Source organism: Camelina sativa, chromosome 8 (assembly GCF_000633955.1).
Source record: "Camelina sativa cultivar DH55 chromosome 8, Cs, whole genome shotgun sequence".
NCBI lineage: Eukaryota > Viridiplantae > Streptophyta > Magnoliopsida > Brassicales > Brassicaceae > Camelina > Camelina sativa.
The window spans coordinates 4,939,741-4,956,681 of record NC_025692.1 but is presented as its reverse complement, the minus strand read 5'-3'; the positions used below and the strand labels follow the sequence as shown (position 1 = coordinate 4,956,681).

Sequence of the window (16,941 nt, the reverse complement as noted above, 5' to 3'; positions counted from 1 at the left end):
GGTGTTCGTTTTTTTTGAAATCTGAAACCTATTCCGAATAGAACCAAGTAAGCTGTCGGTTCAGTTCGGTTCGTAAACGGTTAATTCGGTTTTTGCAATTCGGTTATTTTGAATTTGCAAACATAAATCACCAACCAAAACAACAAACATTAACTTCCAAAATACACTTCCAATGAAGGTTTAACATCATACAAACAACAAACATTAAGTTCCAAAATACAGTTGCAATGAAGGTCTAACATCATACAAACAGAGACATCAAGTTCCAAAATACATTAGTACATATCCCTTGAGATAGAATTTGTTCAAAAAACATAAGACCAATGACAAGATACCAATGATCCATTCACTAAAGTTCTTAAGAGATGCATTTGGTATACTGTCATTGTTGAGCCCAAAAAATAGTTAGATATAAACGTTTGTTGTTCAAAAGATATAGAGAAAAAGAGACAAGCCTTCATGCCCTGTTTTCCATTTCCAACTTAAGAATCTATAGAAGGTTGTCCATGAACCTGTGAAGCTGCTAACAAAAAATGAAATGCAATTAGGAAAAAGTTTAAAGAAAAATGAACATCTTAGATAAATGAATTACCTAATGACTCATGGAACTCCATTTTTTCAAACATTTGAACTAAATTTGCTAGTTTCTCCTCATGAATAGTATTCCTCAACCATTGTTGAGTGCAAATTAAGGATTCTACCATGTGTGGTGACATACAACTTGATAAGGGTCCAAAATACGACCGCTTGTGCTGAATGCAGACTCAGGTCCCACAGATGACACTTGGATGGCAAGCACATCTCTTGCTAACTCTGCCAAGATTGGGAATTTAGAACTGTTCCTCCTCCACCATGATAAAACATCGTAATCCAATCCCAAATGATATTGGGTTCTTGGCTTAGGTTTCTCCATCAAGTACATGTCAAGCTCACTACTAGATTCTTCATATGCGGTATCAGAAACCATCTCAGAGTATAATGAATCCATCCTTTCATAACCATCATCATCTGACAAATCAAACATGGCACTTGCATCTACTGATTCTCCATTATCACTTCTAGTAGCACTACTACTCTCACCTTGAGAAGGGGTGGGGCTAAGCTTCGACGCATACTCCTCATATAGCTTCTTCATCACACTCTTAATTGATGATCTGAGATGAGTAGTTTCGACACTATCTTTTCCATAAAGCTTGTCGAATCAAATACTAGCAAATTGCATTTTGTTCCTCGAATCAAACACACTTGCAATGATCACTAGTGGATTCATGTTGATAAGATCATCCCAATACTTCTCAAACTTGGACCTCATCACCATTGTTTCTGTCTTTAAAAGTGAATCATTATTGCAGCTTAGATTGATCAAGTTTCTCTCGATAACGACGATATCATTGTAGGCAATAGAAGATGTCATTGATTTGGTTGCATAGAAGGATAATGTGCAATTGAAAAATATTCTCATAAATTTAACTAACCTTTGCACTTCATTCCAATTAGCAAAAGTTGGAGGACCAACACGATTCTCTCCTCTAGCTCCATCCTCTCCACTATCTTCTTTCTCCATGAAATACTCGTTGTACAACTTATCCTCAACCAACAACTTCTCAAACGCAACTCTGAACTTGATTGCGGCTGTGAGCATAAGATAGGTGGAGTTCCACCTAGTGGCAACATCAAGACTCAAGATTTCTCTACTAACATTTCCAGTCTCAACCCTCAACAGAAAATATTTGAATCTATCACCTGATGACCTCATGTGAAGATAATCACCATGTGAAGATAATCACCTGATTTGCTTGTGTGAGCACAACACCTCATTTGAAGATAATCACCATGTCTAACTAATGCATCAGGTCCTTTCATCATCAAAGCATCCATGAACAACCCTAGAGCTTTATCATTCTCTTTTGCATTATCAATTGTCACCGTGAAGACTTTCTCAATTCCCCATTCTTCAAGACAGCCAATCAAGTGTGATGAAATGGTATCTCCTTTGTGATCAATGACAGGCTTGAAGCTAATAATCCTTTTCTGCAATTTCCAATCTCTATCAATCTAGTGAGCTGTGGCCACCATCTAACTACAATAAGTGGTTGGAGCGACCCATATGTCGGTTGTCATTGACACTCTCTGTTTTTTCTGACCAAACAACTCTTTCAAAGCAGCTTTCTAACTCAAAAATATCAGAAGTGGCTGTCTTCCTGCAATGAATTGTGTACATGAGGAGATTTTTGCTGCAGAATCTCCTAAACCCTTCTGATTCCACAAATGCAAAAGGTAGCTCATTAAGCACTATCATCTCATTCACAGATCTCCTAAACAGACCTTTATCATACTTGACTGTTGTCATAACTCCACTGCTCTCACTAGCCAACACTTTCTAACTACCACTCTCCTCATGCTTCTTAAACAACTTGCACCTACTAAGGTGACCCTTCATGGCACTTGTTCCATTTCATACCCTATCTCTTGGCCACAGTAGAGACAGTTGCTGAGTGGAACATCCGGATCCTTTTGAACAAAATGTTGCCACCCAAATGACCTGTGAGCTGGCTTTTTCTTGCTTTGGCTGGCAAAGTGGAACTTGATCTTGTTCGTTTCCCTCCAACTGACGAGACTGGTGGACCATCGTCTCCTTCAATCTCTTCACCCAAATAATTATTGTTGTCTTGAGTTGATTCTGAATACATCTACAAATGGCAATACAACTTGAATTAGACACTTATCTACAAGTTTAGTAACCAACAACAACAAAAACACATGTTTTCTTACAAAACATCAACAAAAACACATAATAAACAAAAGACCAACACTGTTTTAAAAAACCCGAAATCTATGTTTCAAGGATGACATGTGAATCTATGACTCTTATACAAAAGAGAACAATACTTTAGTGTTCCTGAAACTAGAATCAATATCCATTTGCAGAGACATATTATGGTTTGTTCAAACTATGCGACAAAGCTTCAAGACAAAAGACCATACAGTGAAGAACGATGATGAAGACTAGCACTCTAGCAGAGAAGAGAAGATTCGAACAGAGAAGAACGGAAAATACAGGTGAGTTGATGCTATGAACTTCGAATAGAGAAATCGCTCTGCCGCTTCAGAGGGAACAAAACGATTAGGTTTAGTTGTTAATGAGTATCTATTTAGCTTATATACATAGGGTTAATAGTCGGTTAACCGTCGGTTTACTCCCTCCAAACTGAACCAAAGGTAAAACCGAGCTAAAATTATTTCTATTCTTATCGGTTAACCCTAATCAGCTGAACCGAACCGTTTACCCTGAATATCGGTTCGTTTCGGTCGGTTTGGTTCGGGCCAGAATCGCAGGCCTACTAGAAATATTCTAAAGACTTAACTCTAGCAACCTACAGAAGTCAGACAACAACCAATCGAGCCACTAGAATATCCTTATCTTCATTTCCTTGATTTCACGATCGCACTTTGTCTTTACTTGCACCACAAACACAAATTGAGATGCATGATTATTTTATAAACACACAGTAAGGCAATCCTCCCATCTACTAGGTTATACACAAAAGCAATAAGATCTCTTCATGCCACAAACAACAAACAATAAAACAAACCAAGCAATATACAAATCATTTGCGTCATTACCGCTATTGAAGAAGGGTGTTGACCGACACCTTGCTCGACACCCTGAAACCCTAGCTTGTGTCGACCGACACCTTGCTCGACACCCTGAAACCCTAGCTTGTGTCGACCGACACCTCCACATGGTGTCGATCGACAGTCACCAAAGTCATTGAATCGTCCTCGTGTTGGTGTCGGTCAACACCAGTTCGATTTCTCTCGACCAGAAACTTCGAATCTCGCCTCCAAGCTTCTCCCATCCGATCCATACATCCAGAAAAGCAAAACCCAGCCATAAGAGCCACGAATACCCATAGAGAACTCAAAGGAAACAATCACACAAGCACAAAATCACCTAAAATAGAGATCTTAGCTTAAATAAGCCATGTTCTTGCACTCACCTTAGCCAATCAACGAGATCCAAGCCCCAACAACGAAAACTAGCTCCACAGAAACCTTCCCACACGTTTCTAGCCTTGGAACCTCACTCTCTAGGAAGAAGACCACACCAACAGTGACAAGAATCTCCAAAAACTCAAGAACGCTCTGTGGAACTCTCCTTTCTCCCTTTTCTCTCTAAAAGTGTTAAAAGCGGCTAAAGAGGTGTCTCGTAAAAGTGGCTAAAGAGGTGTCGACTTTTCCCTTTTAAAATCGGAACTAGGGCTCTCGTAAACCAACCACACAAACCTGAGGATTAAAATCAAACCGATTAATCCATCCGCAAACGGTGTCGACACCCCAACCAAAAACCCAATTACTGGTTCGCGGGTGTTACATTAGTAAAATAAATACAATAACCAATAACCATTAAAAAAAAATATGAAATCAATTCCAACAATAATCCAGAACACAAACAAATCATAAACCAGCAATCCTAACAACTGTTCTAGACCAATAAGTTCCACTCTAGCATCCTAACACAGACACAGAGCAAATAACCGAGCCTCTAGAACATCCTCCTCTTCATAGCCTTGATTCCACGATCACACTTTGCATTTACCTGCACCACAACACAAAAGATAGGCGTAAGTATTACCAAAAATACTTAGTGAGGCAATCATTCCATCTATTGGGCTATACACACAAGCAATAAGATCTCTCATGCCACAAACAATAACAATAAAACAAACCAGGAACATGCACCAAGCAACACAACATAAACCAGATTCTGCAGAAGGGTGTCGACCGACACCATGTGGTGTCGATCGACACTGGTCATCTGGTGTCGACCGACACCTCCACATGGTGTCGACCGACACTCGCTAAGTCTCCGAGTCATCCTCGCGTTGGTGTCGACCGACACTGATGTCGAGCATCAATTTCCTTCGAACAGAACTTCTGAAACTTGCCTCCAAGCTTCTCCTTTCCGTCCCACACGATCCCAGGATCGAATCCAAGCCTCAAGAGTCACGAAAATCTCATAAACAACCACAAGAAACATCCACATAACACACAAATCACAGAAACAGAGATCTCAGCTTAGATAAGCCATCTTCATGCACTCACCTTTGCAATTCAATGAGATAAACGACCAACTCACGACCAGAAACCTCCACAGCAAGCTCTCTTCACGTCCTTAGCCTCAGATCTCACTCTTCCAAGCACAAAGCTTTAAAGAACAACCCAAGAACTCACCAAAACTCAATGAGAAGCTTTTCTCTCTTTTTTTCTCTCTCAGGAACGAGAAACGGCTGAGAAAAGAAGAGAAGTCGACTTTTTCCCAATTAAAGTCGAGTTTAGGGCTTTTCCAAAACCAACCACGCAAACCGGACAATTAAAAAATCGAACCGGTAACACATCCGAAATTGGTGTCGATCAACACCGTCACTAAATTCCCAAAATTTGGATCGCGGGTGTTACAAGAAGTCTATTGGAACCAATGTTGGTTCGTTTTTAAAGTCAGGCTATGATTTCGAGACGAGTTTTGTTGTATCGTTGACAAGGATATGATTTCGATTTCACGTATTGTATCAGAGACGAATTTTGTTGTAGTGTTGTGTGATTCATAATGGGGAGTGAAAATATAGTATTATAATTTGTAAGAGCTAAATTTCCTGTTACTTTCTCTCTATTTTGTATAGTACATTGGTAACTCTAGGAGATTACTAAATTTAGTTCTCTCTTATAAAGTCATCATCATGTGTGTTTTTCTTCTACAATGGAAAGATTTAAATTGGTCCAAAAGTGGAGGGATCCCATTTGAGCCTTTAACTTCACACAAGAAGACTTCTGCTGGAACACGTATGCTTGCAAGTCACCATTAGTCTTACCGAGTTATATTGACTCACTTATTATTTAATTATTGCAATTAGACTTCGTTACATTTGCGTACGCCAACTTTTTTAGAACCAATAATTTGTGACTTATATCTTAAGTATATGTACAAATCTTCTGCCAAATGTAGTAATCTGGCCACGTTGGGAAAAAAACAATGAGAATGGTAATGAAAAATGATGTAGATTTTCTTGCGTTTACATTTATATATGGTTACATTAGCAGAAAATGTATTATTTTCTCCAACCCAATTTCTAGAAATTCTAGACGCAAAAACACAGTATTATATTTTTACTTGTAAGTCATAACGGGTTAATACGAATAATCCCCACGGCATTTCCTAACACAAAGACTGCAAAGGAATCATACAATTATTGATATAAGGACAATTATAACTGATCATATTAGATTCTAAAAATAGTAGTTATATACTGTTATATTTTGTTGCCTTAAAAATCAAAGGGAAGGTAGAATGAGCCATGGCAGCTTTGAGAAGGATAAGTAAGCAACATGTAATTATGTAACTTTAAGTCATAGAATTGCCCAAAGGATAGATAAGTAACATGTATAACTAACTAAACTAACTAACCATGTAACCAACATAGTACAAATCTTTTTAACTTTGTAATTTACTCTAATAAGAAATGAAAACTTTAAACTGAAAAAACATAAAGCAAAAAAGGAATAGAAATTGACCTTTTTTAAGGTATCTATACAAGAAGATGTTACAAAAGTGATGTAACATTTGGTCATAGAATTGCAGTGTGAAGCATCATCCATCATACAACGATAAATCTTGAAGTTACATTTTCTTGCACATTTCCTCTTGCGTTATTTAGCTTATTTGCAGACTTTCTCCCCACTCCTTTTTGCCTATTTTGCTTCCCTCTCTCTCCTTTCTCTACCTCTCTTTCTCACTCTTTATATATATATACATGATACATCCATCCATTATATAAATTGTCGAATGTAAAATCACGCTTTACTCGTTTCTCTACATCATCAACAACTCCTCAAGTCATCACTATTTAAATAAACGAAAAAGCAAGAAAGAAAGATTGATAAAGTTAAAATCAATTCGAATGCGATTTTTGAGTAGGAACGGAGTAAATAAAAAGAACAGCCAAGAAAGTTTTATAATGGATTCAAGAAAGTTTGAAGACGACGAAGATCGAAGTATTCGTTTGCAGGTTTTTATCACACTAAATTTCTAACTTCTTCTTTAATGTAAGCTGTTTTTTAGTTCAGATATTTCCATGAAAACTTTTAATCAAGGTTTTACATTTTCACTTAATATTGTCCTCTTTATATTACAAAGATTAGAATCAATAAATATCTCAAATTTGAACTTTGAAATGCTGATCATATATTATTTTCTAACAAAAAAAAAATCAGTTTAAATATTATTAGTTTTAACTTTTAACTATACTCTTCATTTTTTTTTAATAGGTATCCGAACTTGAGAAATTGGAGGAAGCTGTAGGTTCAAACGACACCGTATTCGATCTAAGAAGCAGCATTGAGAAAGGCGACAGCGGCGAAACCGCAGACGCAGCTTCCGTCTCATCCGCGTTTGCGTTTCGGAGAAAATCAACAGTCCCAGCTCCGGAGAAGAAGCTAACGCTGTTCGCTCTACAACTCGCGATTCTCGAGAAAACCGCAACCGGAATCGGAACCCTAGGGTTTATCTGGGCCACGGTGGTTCTTCTCGGCGGCTTCGCGATCACGCTCGACGGTTCCGATTTCTGGTTTATCACCATCATCCTCCTAATCGAAGGTGCTAGAATCTTCAGCAGAAGCCACGAGCTCGAGTGGCAACACCAAGCCACGTGGACCGTCGCCGGCGTCGGAATCAGTAGCTTTCGTGCTCTCCGATCAAGCTCAGCCTCGCTTCTCAGGAACCTAAAACGAATCAGGTTCAATTTTTGCATTAATCTACCTGGGCCTAAGCCCATATATCCCTCAGGCCCAGGACCAGGCCCAGGCCCAGAATCCGGAACAGAGCATATGTTAACTAATCGTTTGTGTGTGTTCTCTGCAGTGGTTCGATCTTTAAGCCACGATCGAGGGAAGGGACGGCGACAAGAGACTGTGTCGTTAGAGAAACGACGTTGGAGACATGGAAGAACTCAGATGTACCTCTTCTTCCATACGCGAGATGGTTCTTCATCTCCAGTACAGTGAGTAGGCTTCTTTACTGGCTTCAGCTTCTATCTGCAACGGCTTGTGTGGCTTTGGCTTCTTACAAGCTTGTTAGGCATAACTATGGAGATGTTCACAAAGGAGATACTGATAAGAGGAATAGACAGTCTGCTCTCAACATATTTTATGCCCTCGCCTTTGCTGAGGCGTTGTTGTTTCTTGCGGAGAAAGCTTACTGGGAGTGGCAAGTCAGTTGTTGTAATTTGCTTGAGAATGTGACTAGAGAGTGTGAGTTTGGTGTTACTGGTTTGGTTTCGATCAAGAGGTTTTTCTATGATTCGTATTCGAAGTGTGTTAATGGGAGTATATTTGATGGATTGAAGATGGATATAGTGAGTTTTGGTATGGAGCTTTTGGACTCTAACTCGTCTGATGAACAGCTCATTGGAGTGAGGATTCTTAGGCAGTTTTCTGTGACTGAACGGTACTCTGAGGATACTCTTGAGAAGATTGGAATCAACTTTCCTGTCATTGAAAGGTTTGGTCTTTACTATTCAATATCTCAGAGCAATGTATCAAGGAACTAAGGAAGTATTGGAATTGTTGCTAAGTTTTTGTTTGATCTTACTAGGTTGGTGGAGATGTTAAACTGGAAAGATCTGCAAGAGGAAGAGATAAGGAGATCAGCTGCTGAGATACTATCGAAACTAGCTGGCAAAAAGCAGAACTCTTTAAGAGTCGCTGGGATCTCTGGAGCAATGGAATCGATTTCATCTTTATTAGAGAACACGAGATCATCAGGTGAAGCTCCTGATGAGATTGGAGAGAAAAAAGTGTTCCACGACCATAATCTACATTATGATTTCTGGAGATTCAACAATTTGGGACTTTTAATTCTGAAGAAACTAGCTAAAGATCATGACAACTGTGGAAAACTAGGCAACACGAGAGGTCTTCTCCCCAAGATAATTGATTTCACACACGCGGATGAAGTTATGTTGAGGGATGAGAACGCTGACATCGCGAGGTCACGGGTGCTGACACTGAAACGGTCGCTGCAGCTGGTGAAAATGTTAGCTAGTACAACAGGGAACACAGGGAAGTGCCTCCGGAAAGAGATCTCTGAGATTGTATTCACAGTTAGCAACGTGAGGGATGTACTGAGACACGGGGCGAGATACCCTAAGCTGCAGAAGCTTGGGATTGGGATCTTGACCAACCTTGCGCTTGAGGCCGAAGCTAGGGAGAGAATTGGTGGAACGGGTGGTGTTCTGAAAGAGTTGTTCAACATATTTTTAAAACGGAAGACACAAAGGGATGAGGGAAATGAGGGTTGTGTGAGGATTGCTGCAGGAGAAGCGATAGCAATGCTTGTGTTGGAGAGCAAGTGTAACTGCCTCCATGTTCTTAGGCTTGGCGTATTGGGAAGACTTGTGGAAGCACTTGAAGTTCCTTCAATCCGTGTAAATGCTGCAAGAGTGTTGAGAAACTTGTGCTTATACTCTGGTGATGACTGTTATCATGACCTGAAGTTCGTTAAAGCAGCAGCACCAACGGTTAGTTGTTCTGTTATATAAATTTGAATTGAAAAATTTACGCCCAACTCGAATCCAATAACAAATCCGGAAACTTTTCTCTTTTTTTTTGTTGCAGGTGTTGAGGTCAATAACATCAGAAGACAACAAATTACAGGAAGTGATGGTGGGATTGGCAGCACAAGTTTTTAGATTCATGAGTTCGAAAGAATCGGGATATGTTTTCATGGATTCAGGGATCAAGAGGCAGGAACTGGCGTACTCATTAGTCTCGATTCTGAAAAAGAACGACAAGCCAGCGATCAAGGTTCCAAGAATCAGGAGGTTTGTGATCGAGCTGGTGATTTGGATGATGGAAGATGATGTGGAGAACAATGTAGCAGTGTTTAGAGAGTTGGGTCTGAAGAAAGAGCTTGAGAAAGTTCTAGAAAATACAGCTGAGCTCGAGAACTTCGATGTTTTCTCCGGTACTGTTGGACTAAGCCGTCATAGCAAAACAGTCCATTCACTAGCCGAGCTAGCCTTGAAAATTCTTGAGGATTCCTGAACCATACACAATCATCCTGCAATCTATCTCAAAGCTCTGCATTTTTAGAGCTGCAAATATTACGATTCATTGTTTTGTAAGAAGGAATGAATTACAATGTACAATCATGCAATATATTCTTTAATTTATTGGTTTAAACTTTAAAATATGCAACAAAGGTCCACACACCTACCTTTTCACTCTCTGCGTCTCTCTTATTTTTCCGGGAAAGATGTTTTATATTTCTCTATCTCTAGCTATTCTTTTCTTCTTCTGCGCAGAAGACAGCAAATAAGCAAAATGGTTTTGGTAGGATTTGATTCTTTGCCCAAAGTTAGGGATAAAGTAAAGAATTTAAAAGATTGCTTCCAGCTGAAGGAACTTTCTATTCCTATGAACTGGATAAATATATGACACATACAGAGATCTTTGTGATAATCCCAAGACAGAACCAAGAGTAAAAGACCTGTCTGTTTATTACATTTGTTGTCGGAGAATCTTGTAGGCATGGCTTCAGGAGGATCAAAGTCGGCAGCTTTCATGCTTCTGCTGCTGAATCTTGGTCTTTATTTCGTTGTCACCGTCATCGCTTCTTGGGCTGTTAATCACGGCATCGAGAGAACTCGCGAGTCCGGTACTTTTAACAACTTCTCTTAGTTAGCAAATAAATCCTACATTTTTATAAATTTGAAAACGTCATCAATCTTTTTTTTTTTTTTTTTTGTAGCGTCGACGCTGTCTCTTCCGGCGAAGATCTTCCCGATATACTTCCCCGTGGGGAACATGGCGACTGGTTTTTTCGTAATATTCACGTTGATCGCCGGCGTCGTCGGAATGGCCACATCACTCACCGGAATCATGAACGTTCTTCAGTGGGACTCTCCGAATCTTCACTCTGCCGCCGCTTCTTCTCTCATCTCTTGGTCTCTCACTCTCCTCGCCATGGGGTAACTCACCATCCGGTTTATTATTTAAATCAAACCGTGTTTTAATCCGGCTCAATTTAAGAAACCAAATCTTAACCGAGTATAATGTTTGGTACACCACAGATTGGCATGTAAAGAGATCAACATAGGCTGGACCGAAGCTAATCTAGTGAGCTTTTTTACCCTCCTCCTCCTTTTGTTCAAGAGAATTTGCAAAATGTATATTTTTTATGGAGATTAAAATTGTGTTTTGTATTTGCAGAGAACTCTTGAAGTTTTGACAATAATTGTGAGTGCTACTCAGTTGGTGTGCACCGGAGCTATTCACGTTGGGGTTGGAGAAACTGTGGCTGGAGAAAGGCCTCACGTTGGGAGAGTTTGAGTTTCCAAAGATTATATATTATGCATTTGTTTAAGTAAGATGGTGTAATTGTGTGTTTGTGTTTTGTATGTTGTTGATTGATTTATTCTTTTGCTATTATTTTATGTACCATGATTATGAATGTTACTATTATGTCAATCAAGTAGAATGAAAGATGATAAATTAAATAATTTACAAACCACTTTTAGCTTTCCTCTTAACAAAAAGAGCACATCTTGGTAATTTAGAAACCATATGTTTAGCTTTCATCTTACCTTTTTAGGTTTGCCAGCAAAAAAGATCATATCATCATAGCTGAAGGAAGCATTTTTTTTTTGTTTTAAACATAATTTTGATCACGGAGGTAAATGGGAATACTATGTATTCATTTCAAGTAATAATTAACTTTCATTTTTAGGAGTAGCTAGCACGAAATGACGCAAATGTATAATGTTCCCATTTTGTAGTTTTATAATTTTTTTTTAATTTTATACTCTACATATTAAAAGAGAGGTTTTTCTTGTGATGTGCCTAGAATTCATAATCTTGCCGATTTATCTTGTGAAATGAGGCATATATATAGAATGTTGCCCATTTTTTTTGTCTGATTGTCTTCTACTGTTGTCCACAAACAATTTTAATTGCTTCAGCGTATCTGACATATTTTGAGATTCATAATTGATCAAATATTTGATGAGGCCAGAGAGATCTTAATGTTGCAATCTCATAAGTTGGATTTAAAACCTCGAAACAAAGTAAAGAAGAAAAATCTTTGCTTGCTTTGCATATGGAGTCGATCTCATCTCTTGTAACCATCATACTAAATCTTGCATATGATGAGACAACAATAAATAAAATCACTATATGAACCAATGTCAATTTCTTTTTGACTGATGGAACCATTTTTCTATTCCAAACGTTTGACACCTTTTGTGAGATAATTATATCTTACTATATTAATTGGGAAGTGCATATATGAAACTAATCTTAAAATGTGTAAAAAATTACATTCAATTGCCATTAAAAAAAATTAATTAAGTTTAATTAACTAATTTAAATAAATATAATTAATTAAAAATAAAAAACACTCACAGATCAAATCTAAAAAAAAATCTAAAAAAATATTTTCTCTCTCTAATAAATTATGGACGAAATTACTAATTATTTTTTAAAAAATATATAAACCAATCAGAATTTTAAAAACTAAGATTTTATATCCAAGTATACTATACAATTATTTTTAATAACTAAATTCTAAGATTTTGTTAAGATTTCAAATTATGATTCTCCTATCATCTTTATTTTATTTTATTTACAAATTGTTTGAAATTTTCATATATTACTTATAATTAATAAAATGCATATTTTTTCTGCATATATTGTGATTTGAATTTTTTAAAACGAAGATATATTATCATGTGTGTTTTAATTTCCACATTGGCGGGTTGGTAAAACTAAATTTATATAGATGATAAATTAATAATTTTTATTTGCTCACAATTATAATATTAAAATTACTATTTTATATTTCACAAACTAATAATGCAAATACAACAAACAAACAATATAAAACTGTAATAATACATCAAAAATAAAATACTATAATATTCTAAAATAGTTAGTATTCAAATAGACTAATAGATTTACATAACAATTAAAAATAAATATTATCTCAAACAAAATAACTTTTTTAAAAAAAATAAAACAATAATTTTTATTTTTTATTTTTTTTTAATGTTGACCCGTGCTTTAAACACGAGATATATCCTAGTATACAGTATAAGCTAAAACATATCTTCAAATTTAATGCTAACAAATTATGTACCATAATAATAATATATAGAAAGTTGGTAGTTTAGATGTGTTACTGTTTGACCCAAGAAAATAGATATGGTAATTTTATAGTGGTAGATAGGTGAATATATAACAGAAATTACATAATTTATATATAATTTTACCAGTTTTTCTGGTACAAATATGATTTTATTTTATTTTACTAGTACTTTAGATTAAATCCCTCTCTCGTAAGGTACTCCTGTACAAACAATATAGTTTGTTTCTTTACAAGACTAAAATATTTTGATGACTATAATTTTATTCATACATGTTTTAAAAAAATATATAAAATTACTACTAAATCGAACAAAAAAGAATATATATTTAATTTTGACAAAATAAAAATCAAAAAATTTAAAATTATTGTTTATAATCAGTATTTGCCAGCACAAAAATGTGGGTAACTCTCCTAATATATTTATATGTATAACTAAATTCATCTTATACAATTGTCTATACAATATTTCTTGAACTAAACATATAATTATGATATTTCTGGAATATTTAATTAAAAACTAGTGAATCTGAAAAGAAACCAAATTTTTTATAAAAACAAATATTTAATATAAAATCAATAAAAATGTATGTTTCTCTATAACTCTATATTGCTTTTTGCCATGGAAATTTTACGTCTAAGAGTGAGAATAGTAGAGAGAAAATAAGATGTTGATACATTTGTATACGTATATACAGAGAATTCTAGTTGTCCAAGTTGTGCTTTTTAGCGTTCTAGTTTTGTTGTGCTGTTATCCACATTTACCATTATGGTAAAAGTGGTTCTGCATGAACTTGTATCACAGTAAGTATTCCTCATCTAATTTCTTATCGTCTAAGTTGTGTTTTTTTAGCGTTTTAGTTTTGTTGTGCTGTTATCCACCTTTTACCACTGTGGGTCATGTGTAATGAAAAGGGCATTTGCCCAAGGCCACAAAATAGTGAAAAATAAAAATTGGAAAGCCACGTATCTTTTTAGTTAGGTTATATATTTTACTTATGTTTTGCTCATATTTTATATATATATTGCTTATTTTTTTGTTAATATCTATTGAACATATCAAAGAACCAAAAAATGACTAATTTCCATTATATATATAAACAATCACACCTACAATTATATTTATGTAGAATTTAATGTAAACTATATTTAATGTATCAAACAATCAAATAACTTATATATATATATAGATGATTTTATCATAGTAACAAAATAATATAAATCTATAAACAATTAAAAATACATATCATCTAAGTATGGTATAGGTAACCATATATATATATATTACTTTTAACCTTTTTTAATAACAAATACCATTTTTTTTTTATCCACCCTAAGCCTATGTGACTAACCACGGCAGTGATTTGAGGTTGTAGATGATAAAAGAATATGTGTTTTTGTTACCTCGGGAGTGGAATGTAGAAATTTTTTGTCGAGATTTGTAACCCATTGTGGGAAGTCATCTTTAATCTTGAATTCGACATCTCTCATTGTAGAAGAACTGACTACGCGAACGAAAGTGGACAATGTTATTAAGGTACGAAAAAAGTTGTAACCGTTGTTTGAATCTCCATTGTACGTAAGAGAGTAGAAGATTTTTTTTTGTTTTCTCTCTTACGTAAGTTTGTTGAACATATCAGAAATTCAGAATGAGAAAAAAAAAAACAAAAGTTAAGAAATAATGAAATGTTTGAATTCATATCACTCAGGGTTTGTTTGTTTATATAAGAAAACAAAATGAACATTAAATTTTGTTTGAGTGTATGTTATTATAATTACCACTTCGGATCGTTCACATGCATACACACGCTTTCTAGTTGAGCTTTCTACTTATTTTCACAAATTATTGATATATATATATATATATATATATATATGTTCATCAATTAATGTTTCACCAACCCTTCAATTTTTGTTCGACTTTATGCAGATGTTGTAGTTAAGCATTTGTGTGGCTTATTACGTCAATGTAATGACTTCTCTTTGATTTAACTTGGTTTTTCAAAAAATAATTTTATCCAAGCGCATTTTATTCCCAGCATAGAATTATGATTCGGCCAGGAAAAGTTCCGGTTCAATCTGACGACCAGTTCCTAGCTGATCACGAGACGTCGTGACTTGCACATTTCATATGATAACTGATAAGTAATAACTTATCTTTGTTTCGACAAAAAGACGTGCAAAAGTAACTTTTTATTATAAATCTTGTACAAACGTATAACACCCCTCCCTCAGTCACTATTTCTATCTATGTCACGGGTTGTTCATTTATTTTATCTAATATTTTTTTTTTCAAATGATTATTTTGTTTATTATCTGTGTGCAATAAAGTTAGAATCACTAAGCTTAGACTAATTTATTTTCAAATGACCTTTCTAGAAAACAAAAAAAAAAGAGATTAGTCTAGTTTTTGCAGTCGAGATGATAGCTCTGATCTCTTTACTCTAGGTTCGGGTTCCTACCAAATCTATATTAAGATTATAACATTCACACTTGCCCAACTCCTACGGTCCTACGGAGTGTGGTTTAAGTACATGTCCTTGATCATCTTGCAATAAAGACCTTGGCATAATGGTATACAATATACACCAACATCTCCAATGGTCCAAGGAGAGCTTTGCACATGCAGCCGCTGTGGCTATTCCATGTTATCATGCTTCAATCATGGCCTGAGCGAGAGCATAACTGAATCAGGGACCGTACTGTGACATAAGTTTTGAATAATTTTTACATCAGTTACAAACAGAGAAAAAATCGTTAAAAATGATTGATTGATCATGTAAACTTAGTATTCTGATCATGTAAAATGATTTATTTGGTTGATGCGAATATAAGAAAAAGGTATTGAAAATAATAATATTACATTACTGCTACATTCTTTGCTTCTACTGACTTAAGCATCAAAATCAAACGATTTGATTCACTAAACAGGATCTATATCTTCCTGCTCCCACCAAAACACACAAAGTCCTAATTCTGATCTGTTCTTTCACTTTCTCAGATCCTTTGGAACAACATAAACAAACATACAAGATAACAAACATGTCATCGATCCACCACCGGAACCACCATTACAATGATGATTATCATTAGGAACCACAAAACTCCCACCTCCACCAACACCTGATCCACCTCTTGCAGTGATAATGTTATCAAAAAGGTTAAGATTAGACGGCCACCAAGACTTCATGTTCTTCAAGTAATGCCAAAAAAACACCTACAGCAACGATAACACCGCCAAAACTCCACTTAAATCCTTAGTTTCTATAACACAAGAAACTTCAGCAGCTTTCAGGCATGAATGCAATTAGACATGACACAAATTGATCTCAATTTCAGACATGAGAATGAAGAAGATTGGTCTTACATGGTCAAAGCCGAGTTCATCATCTCTGCCAACAAAGTTTCTTCCCACCCTCACGCATAATTTCATAAGCAAGCTTATACTTCTCCAGAGACGAAGTCCCAAACTCTATATACTTAGAAGCAGCCTCTCTCAAACTCCAAACCATCAAGGCCTTAAGATCCTGAGCACTCACGCCTGACTCCATATCACGCACAAACCCAAACTCCGCGTTCTTGGTCCATCGGTGCAGTATATACCGAGACGGGAGCTCTCTTATGTCCAAAAGATTAAACACTTTCAAGATATGTCTACAGAGAAGTCCTTCGTGCTCAAACATCTGACAGCTGCAACTCGAATTAAGATTCGACGCACTGAAAGTCACAGCGTGTTTCTCACTCTC

At 36.0% G+C, this 16,941-nt stretch overlaps 4 protein-coding genes across 9 annotated transcripts in view; 2 read left to right on the top strand and 2 right to left on the bottom strand.

Moving 5' to 3' along the window:
- LOC109125887 (zinc finger BED domain-containing protein RICESLEEPER 2-like) lies at window positions 698-2,350 on the bottom strand. The gene is made up of 4 exons (XM_019228666.1): window positions 2,220-2,350; window positions 1,833-2,026; window positions 1,246-1,743; window positions 698-1,179 (listed from the first exon to the last, which is right to left on the bottom strand). Exons 1-4 carry the CDS (start codon window positions 2,348-2,350, stop codon window positions 698-700), a joined length of 1,305 nt encoding a protein of 434 aa, XP_019084211.1.
- On the top strand, window positions 6,825-10,226 carry LOC104706212. The gene is made up of 5 exons (XM_010422377.1): window positions 6,825-7,064; window positions 7,324-7,790; window positions 7,916-8,554; window positions 8,648-9,572; window positions 9,670-10,226. Exons 1-5 carry the CDS (start codon window positions 6,957-6,959, stop codon window positions 10,096-10,098), a joined length of 2,568 nt encoding a protein of 855 aa, XP_010420679.1. The 5' UTR covers window positions 6,825-6,956; the 3' UTR covers window positions 10,099-10,226.
- LOC104706210 lies at window positions 10,499-11,555 on the top strand. The gene is made up of 4 exons (XM_010422376.2): window positions 10,499-10,711; window positions 10,805-11,024; window positions 11,127-11,172; window positions 11,266-11,555. The coding sequence occupies exons 1-4, from the start codon at window positions 10,585-10,587 to the stop codon at window positions 11,383-11,385; spliced, it is 513 nt and encodes a 170-aa protein (XP_010420678.1). The 5' UTR covers window positions 10,499-10,584; the 3' UTR covers window positions 11,386-11,555.
- The window catches only part of LOC104706209 (protein FAR1-RELATED SEQUENCE 12), a 3,811-nt gene continuing 2,862 nt past the window's right edge, over window positions 15,993-16,941 (bottom strand). For 3 of the 6 annotated variants that reach the window (XM_010422372.2, XM_010422368.2, XM_010422371.2), the window contains exons 3-4: window positions 16,563-16,878; window positions 15,993-16,412 (exon numbers count right to left, since the gene is read on the bottom strand). In XM_010422372.2, coding sequence (XP_010420674.1) covers window positions 16,582-16,878 — 297 coding nt within the window. In that variant the 3' untranslated portion in view covers window positions 15,993-16,412; window positions 16,563-16,581. Of the gene's footprint in view, window positions 16,460-16,562; window positions 16,879-16,941 lie in introns of all 6 variants that reach the window. The other 3 variants (XM_019228338.1, XM_019228337.1, XM_010422369.2) reach the window with 3 other exon arrangements.

Bases quoted from the DNA above. Each gene is read 5' to 3' on its own strand.
- LOC109125887 (XM_019228666.1), bottom strand. From the start codon at position 2,350: ATGACAACAGTCAAGTATGATAAAGGTCTGTTTAGGAGATCTGTGAAT. The intron at 2,027-2,219 runs GTACACAATTCA...ATTGCAGAAAAG, and splicing joins TGCAGCAAAAATCTCCTCAT to GATTATTAGCTTCAAGCCTG. The intron at 1,180-1,245 runs GTGTGTTTGATT...TTTATGGAAAAG, and splicing joins TCCACTAGTGATCATTGCAA to ATAGTGTCGAAACTACTCAT.
- LOC104706212 (XM_010422377.1), top strand. From the start codon at position 6,957: ATGCGATTTTTGAGTAGGAACGGAGTAAATAAAAAGAACAGCCAAGAA. The intron at 8,555-8,647 runs GTTTGGTCTTTA...TGATCTTACTAG, and splicing joins AACTTTCCTGTCATTGAAAG to GTTGGTGGAGATGTTAAACT. The intron at 9,573-9,669 runs GTTAGTTGTTCT...TTTTTGTTGCAG, and splicing joins TTAAAGCAGCAGCACCAACG to GTGTTGAGGTCAATAACATC.
- LOC104706210 (XM_010422376.2), top strand. From the start codon at position 10,585: ATGGCTTCAGGAGGATCAAAGTCGGCAGCTTTCATGCTTCTGCTGCTG. The intron at 10,712-10,804 runs GTACTTTTAACA...TTTTTTTTGTAG, and splicing joins CGAGAGAACTCGCGAGTCCG to CGTCGACGCTGTCTCTTCCG. The intron at 11,173-11,265 runs GTGAGCTTTTTT...TTGTATTTGCAG, and splicing joins GCTGGACCGAAGCTAATCTA to AGAACTCTTGAAGTTTTGAC.